The 25,400-nt window shown below is 36.6% G+C and overlaps 3 protein-coding genes across 4 annotated transcripts; all 3 read left to right on the forward strand.

Annotated features, from left to right (window-relative positions):
* Window positions 1-8,650: 8,650 nt before the first annotated feature.
* LOC133831208 (UDP-glycosyltransferase 73C3-like) lies at window positions 8,651-10,784 on the forward strand. The gene has a single exon (XM_062261416.1). It carries the CDS (start codon window positions 9,172-9,174, stop codon window positions 10,666-10,668), a length of 1,497 nt encoding a protein of 498 aa, XP_062117400.1. The 5' UTR covers window positions 8,651-9,171; the 3' UTR covers window positions 10,669-10,784.
* A 233-nt stretch (window positions 10,785-11,017) lies between these two features.
* On the forward strand, window positions 11,018-13,595 carry LOC133831209 (UDP-glycosyltransferase 73C1-like). 2 transcript variants are annotated; one of them, XR_009892440.1, is made up of 2 exons: window positions 11,018-13,064; window positions 13,178-13,595. XR_009892440.1 is itself a non-coding variant. In XM_062261417.1 (2 exons), exon 1 carries the CDS (start codon window positions 11,222-11,224, stop codon window positions 12,692-12,694), a length of 1,473 nt encoding a protein of 490 aa, XP_062117401.1. In that variant the 5' UTR covers window positions 11,018-11,221; the 3' UTR covers window positions 12,695-12,699; window positions 12,828-13,595. The 2 variants fall into 2 exon arrangements, 1 of the variants encoding a protein (XP_062117401.1); XM_062261417.1 differs by having other exon boundaries at window positions 11,018-12,699; window positions 12,828-13,595.
* Window positions 13,596-15,171: 1,576 nt separating this feature from the next.
* LOC133831210 (UDP-glycosyltransferase 73C25-like) lies at window positions 15,172-16,931 on the forward strand. The gene has a single exon (XM_062261418.1). The coding sequence runs from the start codon at window positions 15,234-15,236 to the stop codon at window positions 16,704-16,706; it is 1,473 nt and encodes a 490-aa protein (XP_062117402.1). The 5' UTR covers window positions 15,172-15,233; the 3' UTR covers window positions 16,707-16,931.
* Window positions 16,932-25,400: the final 8,469 nt, after the last annotated feature.

A 25,400-nucleotide genomic window follows, 5' to 3' on the forward strand; every position in this document is an offset into this window, starting at 1 on the left:
TGCTCATTGTCAGGCTATTCTAGTTGAAGTTGAACTTCTCTGTTTGAAAACTGTAGACATGTTTATTTTCTATAACATTTATTCGAATACTTGCTCATAACACATATTAGACACGGAAAGTATAATCCTAATTTACTCGTATCTTTTCTGATATGGAAGAATCCAAGGAAAAGAACGCCATTTATAATTTTCATATTTATGGTCCCCAGTAAAATGTATACAATTGGCTCCTTTGTCGGTTTGTAAGATTCCAGGGATGCAGAACAGTTTTCGCGTTCTTGTACTGAAAACAGGGATTATGACGAGGACCTGATAAAGACTTCAGAATATATAAAAAAAATCATCAAATGGGTGAAAGAAATCTAGTTATTCTTCCTATATTTTCTTACTGCTTAAGGTTCTCAGTACTAAAATGGTTGCATGCGAATATCATTACACCTAGCATAGCATATATGTTATACTACATAGATTTCAGGTGTCATAATATATGAGAGAGAAATTACATAGAAAAACCAACGTACCCAGGTAACCAAATAGGAGTCGACTATAGATGTTAAATTTATTCATTTATTTGTCTTTTTTCTTTGAAATCAATGGCCGTGACAAAACGGATGTCTCAAGTTTATCAAAAAAAATAGTAATGGAAACAAATTAGAAAAACCAGCACAGGTAATAGCCATATGGAAGTGGACTAGAAATGTTAATTTTATTCATTTATTTGTCTTTTTCTTTGAATACAATTCCTGTGACAAAATTAATGTCTGAAGCTTATCAAAAAAACAGCAATGGAAACAAATTAGAGCATCTATAGAAACAATATTGAATTTGGATGTTTAGCTGAATTTTGCTCAATTTAGGTTTTTTTTTTTTTTAATTTAAAAAAAAAATAAAAAATTAGTAAGAAATAAAATAAAATAAAAATTGATGGGGACTTCAACTATTGCCGATACATTGGTTCTGTACGTGATGGAAATTGATTTATTGCAAGTTGGAGATAGTCTTAGTAAAATACACTAAAACTCTTGACCATACACCCATATTAAATAAACTTGAATGATAAATATCAAAACTTTTAATAAGACACCATCCTATACCCCTGAATAATTAGAGACCACTTAAGTGACTCTTGAATTGACTAAGGGTGCATTTGTTACTCTTGTGTTATACTCTGTATTGTATAGCATATTTTTATATAATAATATATTTGGTATTGACTGTTATTAACATGATGTATATTTATATATGAAAACAAGTATACAATACAGAGTATCAAAGGCACCCTAAGAAAAAAAAACTTCCATTAACAAATAAAAGCTAATTGGTAATTGAGGAAGGGGAGCTGCATATTTCTGTACCACTAGTTACTTATTCATTGTGTTTAACCATATAATGGCTATTCTATGTTGTGATTAGATCCAAAGTGCAATGATTTATCTGAAACTATCCATTATCCGATTTCAGATTAAAGATTTGACTACTTGCTTACAAAAATGGAAAAGTAGTTAAAAAAAACAAAAACAAAATCAAAAACTTGAATGGTTAGTGTGTGAAAGTATTTTTTTCTCCAAAAAAAAAATCCAACTACTATGGAGTGAAGATAGTGGTAGACTTGCAAAGCTGTGGTGTGGCCCCATTATAGGGAAATAAAATTCATGGTAGTGATGATTTTCATGCAATACTAGAACAAGAAGGATGTCGTACATTATGGATCTAAGCCGTCTAAACATGTTTATATATATTTTTAAAGGACAAAAAAGAATAAAATTAGATTAATTAATAATATCTTTTATAATAAAAAATATGACAAAATGTTTTTTCCCCAAATTATAGCCCTCGTAGATTTTTGCCCCCATAATTTTTTTGCTTGTCAAAAATACCCCTTGAACTATACAATTTGTGGACTTTTCCTCGTTTGGTCCAAAATAATAACGGTTTGCTGACGTGACAGTTAAAAAATATTAAAAAATAATTTTTATTAATTAATTTATTTTAAATTAGAAAAAATAATTAAAATAAAAATTGATTTTTAAATTTATTAAATTATATCAAATCCAATAAATAAAAATATAATAAACATAAATAAGTTTTAATCCAAATATAATTTAAAAAAAAACTAAAATCAATTTTAAACTAAATTATACTTTGAACTAAACTAAACTAAAATTTTATTTTTTGCTATTTTTTTTTCTAAATTCGTTTGATTATCTACGTTTGAAATATAGATTTGATTGAGTTTTTAATTTAATTTAGTTTAGAAATATTGATTTTAGTTTTTTCAAAATTATATTTGGATTAAAAAAAATTTATGTTTATTAATTTTATAGGATTTTATATAATTTCATAAATTTAAAAATCAGTTTTTATTAATTTTTTATTTTTTAAAATGATTTTTATTTATTTTTTCTAATTTAAAATCAATTAATTAATAAAAAAATTATTTTAAATATTTTTTTAACTGCCACGTCAGCAAATCGTTACTATTTTGGACGGAATGAGTAAAAATCTACAAGTGCTATAGTTCAGGGGTATTTTTGCCAAAAAAAAATCGGGAGGTAAAAATCCATAAGTACTATAATTCAAGGGGAAAATAACATTTTGTCCAAAAGAATAATATTGGATTAATTAGTTCTATCAATTATAATAAAGAATAATGTTATGTGGTGCTAATCACTATACTAATACAACTATGAGTGATGAGTCCTATATGATAAGGGAAATTTCAATTTTTATACATACTAATGGGGACAATTACATAACAATTCTAACACTAATTACAATTTCAAATTGATGCTAAACATTCCCCTATTTCCCAAAATACCCCTCTCATTTTTCCACACCAAAAAAAATCAGTATCTCACTTCTCTCTCGGTTTATCTCTCTCTCTCCCACTCTCACAAAAAACTCAGAGACGTTCAACTCCCACCTCTATCGAGCCCACCTCCATTGAGCCCCCACCTTTGTCGAGCCCACCTCCGTCGAGCCCACCTCCGTCGAGCCACCATCTCCGTCGAGCCCACCTCAGTTGAAACCAAGACCCACGGCGAAACTAAGACCCGCTCTTTCATATCTCCATCAGAACCGAGACCCACGACGATCACGAGACCCACGTCGACCCATTTCCTCCAAAGTTTGACAATCAAAGGTAAAATCTCGAACCCATTTCAATTTTTGATAGAGCATATTGTTGAATCTGTGATTTGTGGATTGTGTTCATCATTTTTTGGGGATTTTTATTTCTGGGTTTGCACCAGTAGCTCGATAGGTTCGACACATGTTCGATAATGGCTCGAGTGATCTTTGGTAATAGATAAAACAAGCTCGATAGGCTCAATTATGGTTCGATAGGAGCTCGATAGTGTAGGTAGAATGGTTCGATACTTGCTCGATATAAGCTCGATAGTGTAGGTTGAATGGTTCGATACTTCCTCGATATGAGCTCGATAGGGTAGTTGAATGGTTGAATGGTTTGATAGTAGGCTTGATATAGTTAGGCTCGATGGAAGCTCGACATTAACTCGATATAAGATTGATGGTATACTAAAGATTAGGTTTAATAGTGGCTCGATAGAAGTTCGATAGAGGTTTGATGAATAGATCGATTAAGCTCGACATGGATCGATAGGGCTCGATAACAGCCCAATATAAGCTCGATGGCAGTGTTTATTTCGGTTTTTGATGATTTTTTTTTTTTAAATTTCCATATTCTATTTGACAATTTGTTTTCTTACCAAAATTTTTTCATGTGTTGTTTCAAATGCCTAAGTTGCTTGTTCCGTTCAGTGATCACTTTCTTGGTCGAGTGACATATTGGGGTAGTAGCACTTTAAATCACATTAAGACTAGGTTTGTGGAGCTCAGGCTGCTTGAAAGGGCTAAGGAATCCCCTTTCAAGCAATTCTTTTTTGCTTCGGAGTTTAATTTCTCCGGAGTCTTGGTGCATCAACTGTTGTTGAGGAAAATTGCCAGTAACAACGAAGATGAGGTCAATTTCTTCTTGGAGTCGAAGTCTTGTAGATTCATCATGGGAGAGTTTGCCCTAGTGATGGGGTTGAATTTCAGTACCTTCCCGTCACCAGAAGAGTTGGAAAGAGCGTAATCTCAGCGACCGGTTGATAAAGGAGTATTTCAATGATGCTGAGAAAGTAAAGCTCTCACAGGTGGAGCATGCTTTCAAGACTTGTACTGTTGTGGAAGATGTGTACAAGCTTGGTCTATGTTTGTTGGTTGAGGTGGTTCTGAATTCCATAGAGGGCAAGTTGCACATATGGCGAGATATTCTGAAAATTGTTGAGGATGTAGAGTACATCTTCAGCTATCCATGGGGTAAGTACTCTTATAGGAGGCTTGATGGACCCAAAACGGGTATGTTTTAAATATTTATAAATCGCAAGCGCACGAATCGTTCATATAGAATAGTGATCGTGTAAGCAAGGATGTCGAACCCAAAGGAGTTGTCTAAAATAAAAAAGAAAACTATTTTAAACCAAAATTAATAAATTCTAACCTAGCTCCAAATATTGATGAGAATTTGTAACAAGAAAATCAAATAAGAGACAATAATAAAGAAATTTAAGACAATAAATAAAAATAATTTAAAAGTAGAAATCAAGATAGTAAAAGAAAGATTATTAAGATACTAGAATCCACAAAATGTAAGTTTAATAATATTTTTTAGTATATTGATTCCTAAGTTTTAGTGATAGTTAAAATAAATCAAACTATCATTTTCTAAATAGATTTATAATTTTAAGCACAAATTGCTTTTAAAAAGATAGGATTTTTCTTCACTTTTCAAAAAGTATAATTTCCAAGTATTTAATGTGAATCAACCTAATGAAACAACAAAAAAGAAAATAACATTATTTATAAGGCAAAACATAATATTTTTGTTCTAAGCATTGGATGTGTATAATTTAATGACACATCTTACACAAAGAATATTATGTTTTGCAAAATGAAGAACAAAGTGATATTATCTAACAGTCCAAAATATGAGATATTAAAGATCAAATACATTTATGAAGAAGAAAAATTCATAAACTTTGTTGCATTACAAGGGAAATCAATATACAACATAAATATTATCTAGTTACAAGTTGCTTCATCATGATCTTAATAATCTTATGAAAAAGATTAGAAGCACATAACTAGAATAAAAAATACAAACAAAAAAATTACAAACATAACTTAGGAAAATTTGGAGGAAAACCCCCAAATTGTTCCTCTAAAAATACATAGAAAATTAACCAAAAAGAAGAAGAAGATGAAGAGAATAGAAATATTTGAAAGTGTAGAAACTTTGTGGTATGACCTCTCCCAAAATTAAGCACACCCAAATGGTCTTGGAAATTCTCTATTTATAGCCAAAATGTTGTTTAAAATAATCAATTTAAATTAAATTTGAAATAAAGAATAATAAGAAAAGTAGGGGTAAATTTTAGGTGTAATGATGATTTTGAGGTAAAATGTGTAGAAAAGTTTAAGTAAAAAAAGTTTGTATTTTAGGGAGAAAAGGGGACAAGGGGACAAAGGGATGTTGGGCTCAAGAAAAAGTGGCATTGGTGGTTGTTGTGTTGGGCTGGAGGCAGGCCAGGCGTGGTGGAGGAAGGGAGTAGCTGCTGCTGGGCCTGGGCAAGGCCAGGAGCTGGGAGGCTGGACGGACTGGGCCGTGGGTGCAGCTGGGCCCAAAGTTGATGGAGCATCTCTGTTGAATGGAGGCAGTGTTGGATGGCTTGGCTGTAGGCGTGGGGCAGCTGCTGGGTGAGATGCCTGGAAGAGCTGAAGGCAGGAGCAGCTTAGTGTCTTCGGTGGGCTCTGGCTGGAGAGAGGAAGGTCCAGGCGTGGGGTAGGCGGCCCAAAGGCTGAAGGTGTTTCAAAAATGTCATTTTCCACTTCTTTTTCATCTTTTTATCATTTTTTCCAAACACAAAAATACCACAAATTCCCTAATAAAATAAACATAAAATAAATCATAATAAAATATTTTCACTATAAAATAAATCAAGTTAATTCTTTGAAAATATTAATTATAACTTAATTTATATTTAACATTTAAGTTCAATAATACAACATTTTTTTACCTCAAACTAAATAATAATAATTCAACTAATTAACTACAACTTTTTACAACAAAATAATTATAAAAACACACAAAAATATAGAAAATCAAAATAAACCTAATAAATTCAAAATTACTTAAGAACTTAATAAATCAATTAAAAACTCAAAGACTAAACAACAATTAGCACATAAAAAGTGGTAAAATAACTCTATTTTGTAGAGTTATCAATGATATTGCAGTCTTGTAAGAAGGACATGGTGAAGCAAAATGCCAACTATGACAACAAGAAGGATGCCAAGGTGCAGCAAGAGTCCAAGTACAGTATGTATGGTTATGCCTCGACCTTACAGTACTTGGCATATGAGGCTATCCAGCAGCTTGCGACGGAGTTTGTTATGAGCTCGAGAAACATGGTCTCGAGGATGCTTAGTTGGTCGCATCGGAGGAATAAGGATTTCACCAAGTTTGTCATCTCATCGATGTTATCGAAGAAGAATGTAAGTTATATTTGATTGACATTAAACAATTATTTTTTATATATATGGTTATCTTTTATGATTATTTGAGTTGACCAAATATTTTATATTGTTTGTAGTTGATCGTCCTTCCGATGTTGAAGCTTCGACCAGCAGAAAAAGACTATTATTTATCGTTGACAGAGGGAGATCTTCCCCTTTATCCTGGGCTTGGCCAGGATCCCTCGGAGGCTGATGAGAAGGAGGATGCAACTTTTGAGAAAATTGCGGAGATAGTTTCTCAGGCAGCCAAGATATTTGATGATGCTGCCCCAGAGGAGGAGGTTGCAGGTTCCACCCCTCTTGTTGCCCCAGCCTCAGCCCCAACACCAGCCCCAGCCCCAGCCTCAGCCTCAGCCCCAACCCCAGCCCCTGGGCTCACCGACTTTATTGAGTGGTTGGACAGAGTCGAGGGTCGATAGGAGACCCTACTAAAGAACCAGTCAATGATCCTGGACGCAGTCAGTCAGATCCTGACGTTTATTAAGGAGAAATCGAGGGGCTCCAAGGAAGATTCAGACTCAGAGTCACTGGATATTCCTTTGGACTATGTTGATGATCCAACCACGCCTCCTATCATCATTGTGACACTTGATACTACGACTCTGGGAGTCGTGATTGTCAACCCTGAGGATGTTGCGGGGGTTTAGTTTAAGAGGACTAGACGCTAAAGACGCAAGCTGGATTGGTTTGAGGACTACACCGATCCCACGAGGAAAAGACCTCGCACTGATGTAGCTGCACCAGAAGAGGAGGCTACACATGTGCTGGACCCTCTCAAGAAGCCCGATCACAATGACAATCTTTTTAACAAGAGTGACACACAAGGCCAACCTTTCTTTAGATGTTACTCCTAAGAGTGAACTGACACCAAGATCACTTTCAACATGAATGGGTGTAAACGGTTGGTCTCCGCATGTGTAAAGAACCTCCAATTTCAACCCATACATCTGTTTATCAACTTTAAGTTCCTTGTGCAATATGTCAAGAAGTTGCAAGTTCGTTACAGTGTCCTCCATCGGCATCACCATGCATTGAGGATCCTTGAAAATCCACTTACTCCCTTGTAATTCCCAAACACCATTGTAGGATACAAAAACGTAGACAATAGAAATTGTATTGGAAAAAAACATTGAAATTATCAAGAAAACTGTAATTTTTTCATAAATTCATGAAAAAAGAACATTATCAAACTTTATCGAGCTATCATCGAATTTTATCGAGTTAGCATCGAGCCCATAATCGAGCTCTTATTGAGTTAGTATCGAGCTACCATTTCATAAATCGAACATAAAACCTAACCAAAACCTTCATCGAACCCTATCGAGCTCCTATTGAGCACATATCAAGAAAACAACTACACTAAATATTCTAGGGTCCAATCGAACCCTTATCGAGTTGTCATCGAGCACAATCGAGCAACAAAACCTAAACCTATCGAGCTACAATCGAACTATATCGAGAAACATCGAGCTCATAAAAGACCTTATTCTACATACCATCGAGCTCGTATCGAACCGTTATCGAGCTCCTATCGAGCAAACAAGTTGTAGAAAACCCAGAAAAATGCAGATCGCGGAATCTCTCTAAAAAACCCCAAAACACACACCAATATAGGCTCATATCTGTTCAAAATAGCCAAAAAAAATGTAAACAAATAATACCTAACACATGGGTTTTGAAAAATTACTTTTTGGACCCTATGTTTTGTAAAATTGTTAAAATAGAACCCTAAACCCAATTTTGGTCAATGTTTTCTCAACTAAACTTACAAATAATTTACCAAACTAACAATTCAGAATAAAAATAAAATCATTCTGCTTAAAAACTGTGTTGTTATATTCAATTTTTTCTTTATCAAAATTGAGTTTAGGGTTCTACTTTAATCATTTTATAAAACATAGGGTCCAAAAAATAATTTATCAAAACACATGGTCGAAACAGATAATGAGACAAATCACATGGTCAAAAAATATATAAACATTTAAAAAAATTTAAAACAGAAAGTAAGTCAAAATATTTAACTAAAAGCGGTGAATAAGAATAATATTTTTCCTATATTTATATATGTTTCTCTAACTCTCCAACTGACTGGAACACTCCTTAGCACTTCGTCTTTTGCTTTTTTTTTTTTAATATTTTGTTCTTGTTCTTTTTTTGTTTTTGTTTTGTTTCTTTAAAAAGAAACCATTTGAAGCTCAAAGCTGGTCTTGATCATAATAGTTTTCAAGTTACAAATTCTTTGTTTTAGCTCTTTCTTGTTTATCTCATACTCCATTCTGTACTGGTTTTTTGTTTGAAGCTAAACAAACAACTGATCCTCATCATCACAGTTTTTGTTTGAGAATTCATTTTGATTTGGATTTCCTTTTTTTATTCCTTAAAGAACAAACACCCCTTTGAAGCTCTGATCAATACTACAATACTAAGTTGCCTTGTTTTTGTTTTTCATTTTTACTTGGGTTAACTCTGTTTTTTCCCCTGAAACTGTTGTAATCAAGCTTCTGGCTCTTTGGTTTGCTTGTCCTTTCCGTATAATAATTAACCTCTTTATTTTCTTTCATCAGAAAGCTATTTTTGATTAAGGTACCATCCATGGATTTTGGACTCAATCAGCTTCATTTTGTTATGATACCCTTAATGTCTCCAGGCCACCTCATACCAATGATGGACATGGCTAGACTATTAGCTCAACATGGAACCATGGTTACCATTGTCACAACACCCCTCAATGCCATCAAATTCAACTCCATGGTCGATAGAGCAAGAAAGTCCAATCTGCAAATCCAGATTCTCACTCTCTCATTCCCAACTTTGGAGGCTGGCTTGCCAGAAGGGTGTGAAAACATGTCCCAACTATCCACACGTAACTTGATCAAGAACTTTTATGAAGCCACTAACATGTTGCAGCAACCATTTGAGAACTTGCTTCGAAGCTTGGACCCTCCAGCGAGTTGCATAGTGTCCGGTAAGAATCTTGGATGGACAGTTGAAACATCTCGAATGTTTAAGATTCCAAGGATCTTTTTCGATGGGATGGGATGTTTTTCTTTCTCATGCACGCATAGATTAGAGAATAGCACAGTACTTGAGGCTGTTTCTAGTTCAGATCCCTTTTTGATTCCTGGATTGCCTCATAGAGTGGAGTTGACTAAAGCCAAGCTACCTGAGAATCTTCATCCAGGATCAGCAGACTTGACCGATGCTCGAAACAAAATGAGAGCAGCTGAAGTTGTATCGGATGGAATTGTTGTGAATACTTTTCAAGAGTTGGAAGGAGACTATTATGTCAACGAGTATAAGAGGGTGAAAGGAGGCAACATATGGTGTATTGGACCGGTTTCAGGTTATAACAAGTCAGAGTTAAACAAGGTTGAGAGAGGTGAAATGGCTTCCATTGATGTGAACCAGCTCTTGAAATGGCTGGACTCATGGGAACCAAGCTCAGTCATTTATGCTTGCCTTGGTAGCATTTGTGGCCTCAAACCAAGGCAGCTTAAAGAGCTTGGTTTAGGCTTAGAAGCATCAAATAGGCCATTCATTTGGGTGATAAGAGGAGGTGAGAAATCAGAAGACTTGGAGAAATGGATTTTGGAGGATGGATTTGAGGAGAGGACAAAAGGGAGAGGCCTTGTAATCCATGGTTGGGCACCACAGTTACTGATATTGTCTCATCCTGCAATTGGAGGCTTCTTGACACATTGTGGTTGGAATTCAACACTGGAAGGCGTAGGAGCCGGTGTGCCATTGCTAACATGTCCATTGTTTGCCGAGCAATTCTTCAATGAGAAATTGGTTGTGGAGGTGTTGGGGAGTGGTGTGAGTGTAGGTGTTGAGGCTGCTGTGACATGGGGTTTGGAGGACAAGTCCGGGTTGGTAATGAAAAGAGAGAATGTGAAGAAAGCTATAGACAAAGTAATGGATAAAGGAAAAGAAGGTGAGGAAAGAAGAAAGAAAGCAAGGGAGCTTGGTGAAATGGCAAAACGAGCAATAGAAGAAGGTGGATCTTCTTACCTTAACATGGAAATATTAATCCAATATGTGAAAAAACAACAATTGCTTAGGCTTGAAAATGCCATCAAATCTAGTTGATATGCGGAAGATAAACTATAAACTCCTTGTAATTTATTTCTATCTTTTTGTTACTTTAATGTTTTATGTATTCTTCCAATATGGATATATATAAATATATATTTATATTTATATAATCCTAGTTATCACTTTTTCTAGGAAAGCTTATTAAAATTTGAAATATGCTCGTTGTGGTATTTGTAATATCATTTTCTATTCAAATAGAATAAATTTAGTCCTTAAAAATTAGAAGGAAAAAAAATAATGAACTTCATTCTTGTTTTGTGTACAATTAAAGGAAAGAAACTTAAACATCAGTGCGAAGCTCTAGAAAGAGTGAAGATATGGATTGATGTAGAGATAAGGGAAACACTGTCCACACAAAGTCTGTTCTGGCTGTGAGTGAAGCACTACATCTTACGGTAATCCAAATTGCATACGTATGGGCTTACAACACCAAAAAAAGCACCGTTTGACAGTAGCTTGGAGCTAGCTATTTATAATAATTTGAGAAAGAAACACATCTTATACTAAGATTTCTCTTTTTTATTTAATTTTTTTTTTTGAAATTTCAATGGCTTCCCAAGATACACAGCTTCACTTTCTCATGTTTCCTCTTATGGCACAAGGTCACATGATTCCAATGGTAGACATAGCCAGAATGATGGCAGAACGTGGTGCCAAGATCACCATAGTCACCACACCAGGCAACGCAGCCCGTTTCGAAAGAGTTCTTGCTCGTGCCATTGAAAACGGGCTAAGTATCCATTTAGTCCAACTGAGGTTTCCTTCAAAAGAAGCAGGATTACCTGAAGAGTGTGAGAATTTCGATACAATGCCTTCTCTAGGTTGTGCCTCAAAACTCTTTCACGCAGCCTCTATGATGCAACAGCCAGCAGAGAAAAGGTTTGAAGAGCTTATGCCTAGGCCAAATTGCATAATATCTGACATGAGTTTGCCTTGGACAATAAACATAGCTCGAAAGTTCAACATTCCAAGGATATCATTCCCTGGAATATGCTGCTTCTGCATGTTATGCTTGTACAATGTGCACAGTTCTAAGGTTCTTGACAATATAAGTTCTGAAACAGAGCGCTTTGTTCTCCCTGATTTGTCAGACCGGATTGAGATTACCAAAGCTCAGCTACCACTTACTGCAACGAGTTCAGATCTGAAAGAATTTCATGACCAAAGAATGAAAGCTGAGATAGAGTCTTATGGAGTAATCATTAATAGTTTTGAAGAGTTGGAGCATGCATATGTCCAAGACTACAAGAAGGTGAGGAATGGTAAAGTTTGGTGTATTGGCCCGGTTTCCTTATGCAACAAAGATGAATTGGACAAGGCTGAAAGAGGTAACAAGTCTTCTGTTGATGAACATCAGTGTCTAAAGTGGCTTGATTTGTGGAAACCCGCCTCTGTAGTTTATGTTTGCCTAGGAAGCTTATGTAATTTGGTAACTTCACAGTTTATAGAACTTGGACTAGGCTTGGAGGCTTCAAACAAATCGTTTATTTGGGTTATAAGAGGAGGGACTAGTACTTCAGATGAGGTAGAGAAGTGGATCAAAGAAGATGGGTTTGAAAAAAGGACCAAGGAAAGAGGGCTGGTCATCCGCGGTTGGGCTCCACAAGTACTAATCTTCTCACACCCTGCAGTTGGAGTGTTCTTAACTCACTGTGGATGGAATTCAACTCTTGAAGGAATATGTGCAGGGGTTCCCTTGGTTACCTGGCCGCTATTTGGTGACCAGTTTCTTAATGAGAAACTGGTTGCACAAGTTTTGAAGATAGCTGTAACTCTGGGGTTGGAAGAGCCAATGAAATGGGGAGAGGAAGAGAAAAGTGGAGTCAACGTGAAGAGGGAAACTATTAAGAGTGCTTTAGAGGAAGTGTTGGGTGAAGGAGAAGAAAGCAAGGAGAGAAGGGAAAGAGCTAGAAAGCTTGGGGAAATGGCAAAGAGAGCCGTTGAAGAAGGTGGGTCTTCACACCTCAATATGGCATTGTTTTTAGAAGACATCGTACATTTAGAAGGCAATAATCAGTAGCAAGAGTAAGAAAAGAGCTAGAAGCGCTGTACTTTCTTGTTTTTTAGGAAAAATTGTTTTGAATGTTATTTGTTGATTCAAAAGTTCTACTTTATATGCATAATTTTGTTTTTCTTTGATGATCTATCAAAAGTATTTCATAAGCAGAGATGTTGTGTTCGGGGAAGACAGTTTATAAGGGCCTATTTTGAGAGAACAACCTGTGAAATCAAATCAGGAGGCCAGCAATAAAGTACAGTTTAAGGTGGAGACTGATGATGAGAATTCTAAGGAGCAATAGGAAATGGTTACTACAGATGAAACAGGAGAAGAAATCTTGGATGATGATGAGCACTACATATAACAGAGGGTGAAGTTGATCAAAATCCAGGTATTCAAGGGTATCAATTGACTAGGGTTAGAGAAAAAAGAATATCTAAGGCCCCTTAAAGATTTTGGTTTTGTTGACATTGTCATTAAGTTGTAAATGTTGGGTGATAATAGGAGTTGAGGCTGCTGTGACATGGGGTTTGGAGGACATATCCGGGTTGGTAATGAAAAGAGAGAGTGAATAAAGCTATAGACAAGGTAATGGAGAAAGGAAAAGAAGCTGAGGAAAGAAGAAAGAAAGTAAGGGAGCTTGATAAAAAGAGCAATAGGAGAAGGTGGATCTTCTCACCTTACCATGGAAATTTTTAATCCAATATGTGAAAAAACAACAATTGCTTAGGCTTGAAAAATGACATCAAATCTAGTTGATGTATGGAAGATAAGCTAGAAAATCCTTTTAATTTATTTCTATCTTTTTGTTACTATTGGAGGATTTTATACATCCTCCTATATGGAAGTATATAATCCCAGTTATATCTTTTTCTGGGAAAGCTTATTAATATTTGAAATATGCTCGTTTTGTTATCTGTAATTTTTGTTTCTTCTCAAATAGATTAAATCCATCTTTTTTTCCCACTTTTATCCCTCTGTTATGTCACCGTCACCATCGCTCTCTCTCTCTCTAGAATTTTGCTATCCCTTTCTTCACTTACCCTCACTCACACGAATCATTTGGCCATATGCAAATATATACATTATATATAAAAAATATATAATTGACTCAATATTATCAGGTGTTCTACAATTTGTCACATAACTTAGAATCTACAACTAGAAGTGAGCTTCTTATTCATATATGTAGATTAATCTTTCTCCAGTACACTTGGTTCGGCGATATTTTTTTTACTCATATGCGCTTTCAATTATATAATTGTTCTTGCAATTATTTTTTTTAAAATTAAAGGTGGGTGGCATTCATACCATTAAATTTGTATTAAAATGTATTACTTGATTTTTTAGATATTATGAATTTACCATATATAACATAGTTTGTTTTCTAAAAACTCATATTATACGCAACTTATAAAACATATTTTTACCAAACAACAAAGTAGACATACTATTGAAATTTTAGTCAAATAATGCTACTAAAATACTTAAGATACTAAATATTATCTCTTTTTACTTCATGTACGTTAAATATTATGTGGATATGTTTCTTTGGTCTGTTTTTGTTGCTTTTCTCTACTTATGTCTATATGTTTTCTGACTTTTCTTTTGTCACGTTAATACACTATTACTACAAGATAATTGACCATGCCACAACAAGTTTATTTTAAGTTTCTGTCATACAATTTCTAAAACTGGCCCTTGTTCTATGTGTAACTATGATCCTTGCCTTTTGGAGTATGAGAGAGAGAGAGAGAGAGAGAGAGAGAGAGAGAGAGGCTTTGTATGTTTCACATATATACACACACTACTCATGACGATGGCCTTTTCTCTTTTCTGACAAGAAAATTTAGGGTCTGGTAAGATTTCTCCAAGTATTATTTGGCCAGTAAAGAAAGGGATTTTTGGTCACTTTTTCGGCTAGGTGTTTCTTGGTGATGTCAAATGTACATCAGATTTATGCATTGGTTTTTTTTTGGTCTTTATTTAACTAAAATGATACAATAATTTTCTGGTTATATATATGACCATGACTCCCAAATGTTCACATGACATTTAGTACTTGAATTTGATGTTCATCTTAAAATTAATCCTCTGTTTGTGTTGTAGTATTTAGAATGCCTATAAAATTTTAAATTGTCAGCAAGCTCGTGCTACTTTCCCTACTTCATTCTTATTTTGTGTATAATTGGAAGAAAAGAAACGTAAAGGAATTCTTGTGTTGTGTACAATTGGATGAAAAGATACGTAACATTCCTTTCAAAACAAAAAAACGTAAACATCAGTGTTAAACTTTAGACAGAGAGAAGTAAAAATGTTATGGATAGAGATGTTGAAATTAATAAGGGAAACACTGTCCACAAAAAGTCTGTTGACTGCTCTGGCTGAGTGAAGCATTACATCTTAAGGGAATCCAAATTGCATACGCAAGGGCTTACAAAAGCAAACAATGTACCGTTTGACAGCAGCTTAGAGCCAGCTATTTATATAAATTTGAGAAAGAAACACATCTCGTACTAAGATTTCCCTTTTATAATTTTTTTCTTCTTTTGAAATTTCAATGGCTTCCCAAGATAAACAGCTTCACTTTCTCATGTTCCCTCTTATGGCACAAGGCCACATGATCCCAATGGTAGACATAGCCAGAATGTTGGCTGAACGTGGTGCCAAGATCACCATAGTCACCACACCAGGCAACGCATCCCGTTTCGAGAGAGTTCTTGCTCGAGCCGTTGAAACCGGGTTAAATATTAATTTAATCCAACTGAGGTTTCCTTCAAAAGAAGTAGGATTACCTGAAGAGTGTGAGAATTTTGACACGATGCCTTCCTTAGCTTGTGCCTCAAAACTCTTACTCGCAGCCTCTATGATGCAACAGCCGGCAGAGAAAAGGTTTGAAGAGCTTAAGCCTAGGCCAAATTGCATAATATCTGACATGTGTTTGCCGTGGACAATCAACATAGCTCGAAAGTTCAACATTCCAAGGATATCATTCCTTGGAGTATGCTGCTTCTGCATGTTATGCTTGTACAATGTGCATAGTTCCAAGGCTCTTGACCATATAAGTTCTGAAACAGAGCGCTTTCTTCTCCCTGATTTGCCAGACCGGATTGAGATTACCAAAGCTCAGCTACCACATATTGCAACGAGTTCAGATCTGAAAGAATTTCATGAGCAAAGGATGAAGGCTGAGATTGAGTCTTATGGAGTAATCATTAATAGTTTTGAAGAGTTGGAGCCCGCATATGTCCAGGACTACAAGAAGGTGAGGAGCGATAAAGTTTGGTGTATTGGCCCAGTTTCCTTATGCAACAAAGATGAATGGGATAAGGCTGAGAGAGGTAACAAGTCTTCTGTTGATGAACATCAGTGTCTCAAGTGGCTTGATTTGTGGAAACCAACATCTGTAGCTTATGTTTGCCTAGGAAGCTTATGTAATTTAGTACCTTCACAGTTGATAGAACTTGGACTAGGCTTGGAAGCATCAAACAAACCGTTCATTTGGGTTATAAGAGGGGGGGCTAGTACTTCAGAAGAAGTAGATAAATGGATCAAAGAAGATGGGTTTGAAGAAAGGACCAAGGGAAGAGGGTTGGTCATCCGGGGTTGGGCACCACAAATACTAATATTATCACACCCTGCTGTTGGGGTGTTCTTAACTCACTGTGGATGGAATTCAACTCTTGAAGGAATAAGTGCTGGGGTCCCCATGGTTACTTGGCCGCTATTTGCTGACCAGTTTCTTAATGAGAAACTGGCTGTGCAAGTTTTGAATGTAGCAGTAACTCTGGGGTTGGAAGAGCCAATGAAATGGGGAGAGGAAGAGAGAGTTGGGGTTAAGGTGAAGAGGGAAACTATTAAGAGAGCTTTAGAGGAAGTGTTGGATGAAGGAGAAGAAAGCTTGGAGAGAAGGAAAAGAGCTAGAAAGCTTGGGGAGATGGCAAAGAGAGCCGTTGAAGAAGGTGGGTCTTCACACCTTAATATGACATTGTTTTTAGAAGACATCGTGCAATTAGAAGGCAGTAATCAGTAGCAAGAGTAAGAAGAGCTAAAAGCAATGTACTTTCTTGTTTGTTAGGAAAAATTGCTTTGAATGTTCCTTGTTGATTCAAATGCTCTTCAGCATTAGGTTGTTTCTTTTAAGTACACGAATGGGGATAGATGGCGGTGCATATAGTGTGTTAGAGAATAATACATTTGAGGGAAGAGGATTACAATAAAATAATTTATAATAATAATAATAGGATTGAGATTACATGATTGGAACTCTTTCAAGAAGGGAAGAAGAATACAAATTCTATGCAAAATAATCCAAGAGACTTTCACAACGAAAGAGAGGAAGTAAAAATAATTAAAGGTTTTTAAACATTGTTCTAAAAGCTATTTTCTTTCTCGTAAGAATACTTTCGACATTTTATAAATGATTCTAAGGATTTATCAAACCTGCTCATACTTATAAATATAAGTATATCATCACAAATATTTTTCTTCAAGTGACCGAATAATCTTTTTTTATAGAGTTTACACTCTTCTTTGAATTTGAAACTCATCCACCAACCCTACAATATTATTAGTAGGGGTTACAACTACACAATATCTATCATCAAATTCAAATGAATATGTAACTTTTTTTTATGTTTTAAGAGCATGTTTACGTGAGAGTTATGATTATCATTTTTTTTTAAATTGTAACTCCACACTATGTTACAAAAGTTTTGATCATTATTCCTCAAAATTGTACCTCTATATTATATGTTGCATATAACAAAATATAATTTTGCACACCTTATTATTTATTACGAAGTTATTTAATCAATACATTATATTATTTATAAAATAATATAACATAGTCTTGGAATATATTATAAAGAAAAACTTAGAATTACAGCTGTAAATAAATAAACAAAAAATAGGTTTGCGTAATGTTGTGATTCTAAGACAATCTCCAACCTAAATCCTCCTTTACTTTACGCATGTTTTATTATTTTTATACTATTTATACTGTATCTTTATTTTGATCTCCATCCTAATATTTTAAATATCACACTAAAATATATAATCTCTTAAAAGTATATATTAAAGTCTCTTTATTTTATTTATTAAATACAAACAATAATTGAGAATTTACAAATAAATATTAATTAATTATATGTAATATTAATAATAATATAAAGAAAAATAATATTTAAAAATAATACACATGACTAAAATATCATCATTAATATGTGAATTAAACATTACATTACAACTAAATAAGTATTAATTAAATTGAATTAGAATAGTTCAAAGCTAAAATTACATATCAATCTATAGTAATTATCTGAACTAACATATTCATCGTACAAATACTTAATCAATGCATTTTAAAGGGGAAATTTGATTTTTAATGCAATAAGTCACACTCTGTTTGAAAAATCTCTTATCCCTATAAGTCTCTTGTTTTGGTCCTACTAATGCCGTTACTACCCAAAATACCCCTGGCATAATTTTCCCTCTCTTTTTCTCATAGTCTTCACTCTCTATCTCTTATTTCCCTCTTTATCTCTCAAACTCTCGTACACACAAAAAAAGCCAGCCACCATTAATTTGCATTTCGGATCTAGAGGCAAGTTGTGAGTCATTTCAAGTCAAGAAACTTCATTTTGGATTTCGGATCTAAGGGAAAAAATCGTATGGGTAAGTATATATTTGTTATATGTAGTGAGGAAACTTGTCTGGTTACATTACTTGTCTTATTTCGAACAGATCTGTGTATGCCTTCATGTTTTATTGCAATTTTTCATGGAATGAATTTTGGATACTTCGTGCGTTTTTTTCTGGATTTTTTTCCTGCCTCAATGAGTTTCGATGAAACTCGATAGGTCTCGATGTGTTGCATGCATGCTGGCTCGATGGACCTCGACGACCTCGATAGTGTTAGGATGTTAGTACCTCGATGGTACTCGATAAAACTCGATACGTGTAGTATAAGAGTTTAATTGGAATTAATAACTCGATGGTACTCGATTGTACTCGATAAAACTCGATACGTGTAGTATAAGAGTTTAATTGGAATTAATAACTTGATGGTACTCGATTGTACTCGATAAAATTCGATAGGTGTATAAGAGTTTAATTGGATTGTTTGCCTCGATTGTACTCGATAAAACTCGATAGGTGTATAAGAGTTTAATTGGATTGCTTGCCTCGATAGTCATCGACTGTACTCGATAAAACTCGATATGTGTGACCTCGATAGGACTCGACATATATCGATAGAAATCGATATTTTCTATTTTATGTTGTAGTTTAACTTTTTGACCTTTTTTGTTTTTTTGCAGATTCGACTATTTCCGTATTTGTTGCATTCAATGGTGTTTGGGAACTCGAAAATAGGGATTGGATTTTCATAGATGCTGAAAATCAAGTTCTGCCCGTGGACAAGGGTGTGACATATGAGCAACTACTTGACATTCTGTATGATGAGCTTGAAGTGGATAAATGTGTGCATGACTTGAAAATTGAGGTCCCGTACACATGCCTATCACAATCCGTCAAACCTACCATTATAAAAAATGATAGGCATGTGCGTGCATTCATTGGGTTAGCATCGAAATCTGTAGAGAAGCTCATTCCTCTATGTGTCACATTGATTAAGAAGGGAGGTGTAAGAAATGCATCGACTTCTGCCAGCGTTAATAAAGAAGTTCGATTTGAAGAGAACATTTCTCCTCCATGTCATGGTTTCAAAGGAACTCAAGGTGATGTTGGAACATGTGTTCTCGAGAAAAATCCAGATGTCATAGTCCATGATGATATCTCGGTTAGAGATCCTTCATATGTGCATGACACGGCGGAGTACGATCCCTATGGCTACGAACCTTATGTCAACGACGTTCCTGTTGCTGATGCAATAGATCTTGGTGGGCCAGATGTTAGGGAAGATTTTCCAACACAGAGTTCAGATGTTATGGTAGATGAAGAGCGCAGAATAGAAGATCGGCAAACACCTGGGACCAGCAGTAGTCGTCCAGATCCAAGTAGAACCGATGATAGTTTTAGATGGAGTTCTCCATTGGACTTAGGTGAAGATCGTAGAACATGGAGTGCTCCCATGTTCACCAAAGAGGATATAGAGGCCTCACATCAACATCATTCCTCAACCAGCAAAGCTTCAAGAGAATTTCACCTTGGGAAGTTCTTTCAGAACAAGCTTGAATTGAAAACCAAAGCATCCATATTTGCGATGAAGAATAATTTTGAGTTTATGGTGAAGAAATCTGGGACTGATGTGTGGTACATTACATGCAAGGATCCTGATTGTGGTTGGAGATTGAGGGGTAAGAAAAAAATGCGATCTGAAATGTTCGAGATTACTGTATACAATGAAGTACACACTTGCTCACAAGAAATTCGAGATAAGGACCACCATCAAGCATCACCGTGGGTTGTTGGGCACCTAATCAAGATGAAATGTGCTACCGATAGTACTCGATACATGGTAAACAACATAAGGGAGGACATGAAGCACCATTTTGGGGGTTGAAATGAGCTATGAGAAGGCGTGGAGATGCAGAGAAAAGGCTCTTATGTATGTCAGAGGGACACCTGAGGAATCATACTCCAAGTTACCTGGATACCTGTGTCAGTTGGAGCATAAGATCCCAGGTACAATTACTGATTTTGTAGCAGAAGATGGTCGTTTCTTGTATTGCTTATTTTCCCTCGGTGTTTCTAGGTGTGGTTTCCAGTACTGTCATCCTGTAATTTGTGTGGATGGCACATTCTTGAAGAATAAGTATGGTGGCCACATGCTCTGTGCTGTTGCGTTGGATGCAAACAACCAGTTGTTTCCAATTGCGTTTGCATTGGTGGACAGTGAGAACCATAACTCTTGGACTTATTTCATGAGAAAATTGAAGGAAGCCATAGGGGACGTTGAGAACCTTGCTTTTGTATCGGACAGGCATAAAAGCATTAATCATGCTTTGGAGCTTGTGTTCCTAGATGTGTATCATGGTGCATGTTACCATCATATCTGTATGAATGTTGTGGCAAAATTCAAAACTGACCACGTGCAAGACATCATGGGGTGTGCAGCGTACACATTTCGAAGAACGGAATTTCACAAGTTCTTTGACAAGATTAAGGTAATTGATCCGCCCATTGCTCAATATCTAGAGGGAATTGGCTTTGAAAGGTGGAGTAGTGCTTATTTTCCTGGTAACCGATACAATATCATGACGAGTAACTACGCAGAAAGCTTTAACAATAAGACCAAGGAGGCAAGGAGCTTTCTAGTCGCCACGTTTCTTGAATTCATAAGATTCACTCTTCAGTCTTGGTTTGCAGATAGACGTGAAAGAGCTGCAAAAGCAACAACAGTGTTATCACCTGAGATGGAAAATGATTTGAAGCAAATAGGTGATAAAGCAATCTTTTTAGATGTCCAAGTCCTTGCCCATCATGAATTTCTTATGGTCGATGGTAATGGTGATGGTGAGGTGAACTTGGCCACAAAATCATGCTCTTGTAGCATGTTCCAAACCATTGGGATACCCTGTGTACATGCTTTTGCTGCAGCCAGAAAAAGAAGCATAAACATTTACTCATTGTGTTCCCCTTACTATAGAATCGAGGCATTGAAGGACACTTATAAAGATACTATTTACCCTGTTGGGAACGAGGATGAATGGGTAATCCCTGATCACATCAGAGATACGGTTGTCGGCGTCCCCGCTGAGAAAACCCTTGTAGGAAGGCCTAGGAAACAGAAAGTGGGTAGGCGAAAGACAAATCACTATGCTTCACGCTGGGAAAAGATTGTCAAGCCACGTAAGTGTAGCAGATGTGGTGGTAGTGGACACAATAGGAAGTCATGTAAGGCTAGGATTTAAAATATTGTGTTATGTAATTATTTAATTGATTTTGTTGCATTTATCATATGGAATACTTCGTCTAATACTTTGTGTGTTTGGATGTCGAGGCAGACACATTATGTGAATTTAATATATTTTTATTTAATAACTTTTTCAAAAAATATTGTTTGGAAAAAAATAATATACAAAACTAACTATATGGTATACTATACAAGATGTGTAAGACAAAAATGTAAAGAGCATCACGGGGCCAAATTTTGATAGAACAGGTCAACACACCACTTGGTCCTGAAATGCTGGATGTTCTCATCGATAACAGTATCGAGTGGTAGCTGGCAGCTAGATGCTCAATATGTTTGATGGCAAACATACCACAATCCCCACAGCATAGAATTGATTTTGTGTCAATAAAAGATAAAAATAACTTTAGTTTTCAAATTTCAAAATCCACTAATTAAATAGGGGAATACCTTGTCTTAGTCTGAGGACACTCCTCTGGAGGAATGCGACAATATGAGAAAGGCTTTGCATTCTGCTCAGGATATACCTGGAGGTCCTCGTGGTCGTCAAACATGCCAGAACACCATAACAACGAAGGCAACAATAAGCACCAAGGCTTGATCGCTTCCTCCATCAGAGCGGGACCAAGCACGCTATGGTTGGAATCATAAACGTTGATGCACCACGTTGGAATGAAGACTTCAATGGTGATCTAATGTGCGGCTTTCTCGACGTGCAAGGAAAAATATACTTCGCTCACATTTTGCCTGATACAAGGAATTGATTATCATCGCCCTTCAACATTCTCAGCACATCGTCGTCCCATGTATACTTAGTGCCGGTCTCTCTGAAATGATTCCAACAACCTAGGCACACCTGGGGGAAGGTGGTGTTCATGATCGCAGCATCCTGCCAAAAGGCAGCATGGTAAAAGTGGCGTCGACGACGTAGCATGTGCAAAGCGGCATCAATATGCTAAAAAAACATAAAAATTCGTTAGTACCATCAATATATTTTAAGATTGAATTGAAAACATGAATGTAATTTACATACTGAATCCCAAAGCCAAGTCTGGACTGTGTGCAACTGTAAGAACCATGCCACACCGTGCGTCCCAGTATACACGTTGCGGTCTCTCTTATTGTCGATCTTCCCGACGATCCACCTATGGAAGCTCTTCTCCTGTTATGGGTCACACTTCCTTAGTGGTTCAGCAACTAGCCCCTGTTTATCTAGTCTGACCTTCTTTGTTGGGTCGGTGAAGTCATCAAAACGCTTGGGCCTGGGTTTCTTCCTGATAACTTCAAGGCCAGCTGCCTCCTCGGGTTGCAGTACTCGTACACTGGGACTGTTAGCATCACTGGGAGCTACAGATGTCTGGGCCTGTGGAGTGGAGGGTTGATCACTGCGCTCGTAGTCTGCAGGCAAGATATCAGACTCTGTATCTGATTTTACGTCGGTGGATCGACCTGAGACCAGTGAAAGCACCTGCGCAAACTGAGCCATGATCGTGGTATGATGAGCCATGATCGTGGTCTGATTCTATAGTAAGGTTGCCTGGCCCTCCTCAACCCTCTGCAGAAGTTGCTCATAATTAGGTTGGGCAACCTGACTAGATGAAGCTGCACAGGCCTGTGAAGTGCGCTCATCAACCCTCGGGACATCCTCATAAAAAATGGAGGCTTCCTTTGCAACTTCTGCTAGCTTCTCTGCCTCCTTCTCAGGTACCACTACTTCATCCACTGCAGTACCAGCCTCCAACTCAGGGAATAACCTGGAATCAACTTCTGGGAGGCTATTGTAGTAGACTACCTCACTGGGACGTGGCTTCAGCATGGAAAATACCACTAACTGCATAGTTGAATAACATGTGTCAGAAAACTTTAATAAAATAAATTGTTAATCAATTAATTTGTGACCTTTAACAAGATAAAATGGAACTTACTCGACGATTGGCGAATATAGGAGCCAACAGAGCTGTCGAAATAGTGATATCAGTCTTCGTAGCCCAGCTGAGCATCCTGGGAATCTGATTCCCACTGTTCTCACCGAACTTACTCCCGAGAGAAGGCATGGCCTCAAAAGCCCAGTAAAAAAGCGTGGGTGCATAGCAAGTGAAACAATACTTCGCCTCCTTCTGTTTTTTGCTTGACCCCTCTTTCTTCTTCTCCTCATAGTGTTTCAATTGCTTCTTCATGTCCTTTTGAAGGCCTTTGCTAACCTTCTTAAATGACAACTTCCCCCAAGGATACTTGAAAAAGTAATCAATATCCTCAACCATCCTCAGGGAATCTCCCCATATCTTTGTTGTCTTCTCTGGGGCATTCAGTACCCCCTCTATCAAATAGCACAAACCCAGCTTAAATGCATCTTCTGGGTTTGTGGAGGCCTTCAATGCATCTTCCAACTGACCAAAACTAACCTTCGAATCACCATTAAAATATTCCTGGATGATCCGATCACTTGAAAGATGCTCTTTCAATTCATCTGGGGACGGTGATTTCCCAAAATTTAGCCCGGTAACTAGGGCAAACTCTGCAATACCAAATCTACACAGAGTGTTGCCCAGGAAGAACTGACCCTCTTCAGGCTTCTTACTTTCTACCTTACGCAACATTAGCTGATGCAGCAGAACCCCAGAAAAACTAAACGGTTTTGCCTTAAAGAACTGTCCCAACGGGCATGCCTGTGCCCTTTCAATAAGACCATGCCTCTTAAACTGCTCTATAAGGGTATCCAAGTAGGCACTACCCCTATAAGTGACACGACCAGGAAAGTGTTTCTCCAACGACACAATAAGTTCAGGCATCTGGAAAAAAAAACAAAGAAAATGTTAAAAAAAATGTTAAAAATGTAAAACAATCTGGTAAGGCAGTTACTATCGAGGCAGAAACAATCGAGTTCTATCGAGTCCTATCGATGCCTATCGAGGTGGGTTCCAAAATCACAAAGAATAATATAATCGGGTTACTATCGAGTCTTATTGAGGCCTATCGAGGTAAGGCAAAAAAACCAAAGTCTAGTCATATCGAGTCCTATCGAGGCCTATCGAGGCCTATCGATTCCTATCGAGGTGGGTCCTAAAAATCCCAAAGTCGTGTATCATCGAGTCCTATCGATTCATATCGAGTTATGTTCTAAAATTCGCAAAGCCTTGTATCATCGAGTCCTATCGAGGTAGGTTCTAAAAATTCCCAAAGTCGTGTATCATCGAGTCCATATCGATTCCTATCGAGGTAGGTTCTATAAATTCCCAAAGCCGTGTATCATCGAGTCCTCTATCGAGTCCTATCAATTCCTATCGATTCCTATCGAGGTAGGTTCTAAAAATTCCCAAAGCCGTGTGTCATCGAGTCCTATCGAGGTAGGTTCTAAAAATTCCCAAAGTCGTGTGTCATCGAGTCCTATCGAGTCCCATCAATTCCTATCGAGCACAGTCTAATCCATTCCTCATCCTATACTATCGAGTCCTATCGATTCCTGTCGATGTCTATCGAGTTTCATGAAAATATCGAAAAAAAACCCAGATTTCTTCATTGCTAGCCCCGATCTATCCTATGAACAAAAATCAACAAAAAAAACCAGGCACATACACATATTGTAGATTAAAAATGAAATCCCTCACCTTCTCTTTCTTTGAGGTTGTTTCCTAAAAATTTGGTTGCCTTGTTCGACGTTTTCTCCTTCCCCTTCTCCGATCGTCAAGTCCGACCTTTGGGAGCCCTTGTTCGTGTTTATGGAAGACAATAAAGGTTGGGTTCTACGGATTCAATCGAGGCCTATCGATTTCAAAGTTTGCTTGGTTCGAGTATTTTGGGAGAGAATACGGAGAGTTTGAGAAAATTATGCCAGGGGTATTTTGGGTAGTA

The sequence above is a fragment of the Humulus lupulus genome, chromosome 4, assembly GCF_963169125.1.
Source record: "Humulus lupulus chromosome 4, drHumLupu1.1, whole genome shotgun sequence".
Classification (NCBI taxonomy): domain Eukaryota; kingdom Viridiplantae; phylum Streptophyta; class Magnoliopsida; order Rosales; family Cannabaceae; genus Humulus; species Humulus lupulus.

What these genes read in the sequence shown, in the direction of transcription:
- LOC133831208 (XM_062261416.1), top strand. Translation starts at nt 9,172, where the DNA reads ATGGATTTTGGACTCAATCAGCTTCATTTTGTTATGATACCCTTAATG.
- LOC133831210 (XM_062261418.1), top strand. Translation starts at nt 15,234, where the DNA reads ATGGCTTCCCAAGATAAACAGCTTCACTTTCTCATGTTCCCTCTTATG.
- LOC133831209 (XM_062261417.1), top strand. Translation starts at nt 11,222, where the DNA reads ATGGCTTCCCAAGATACACAGCTTCACTTTCTCATGTTTCCTCTTATG.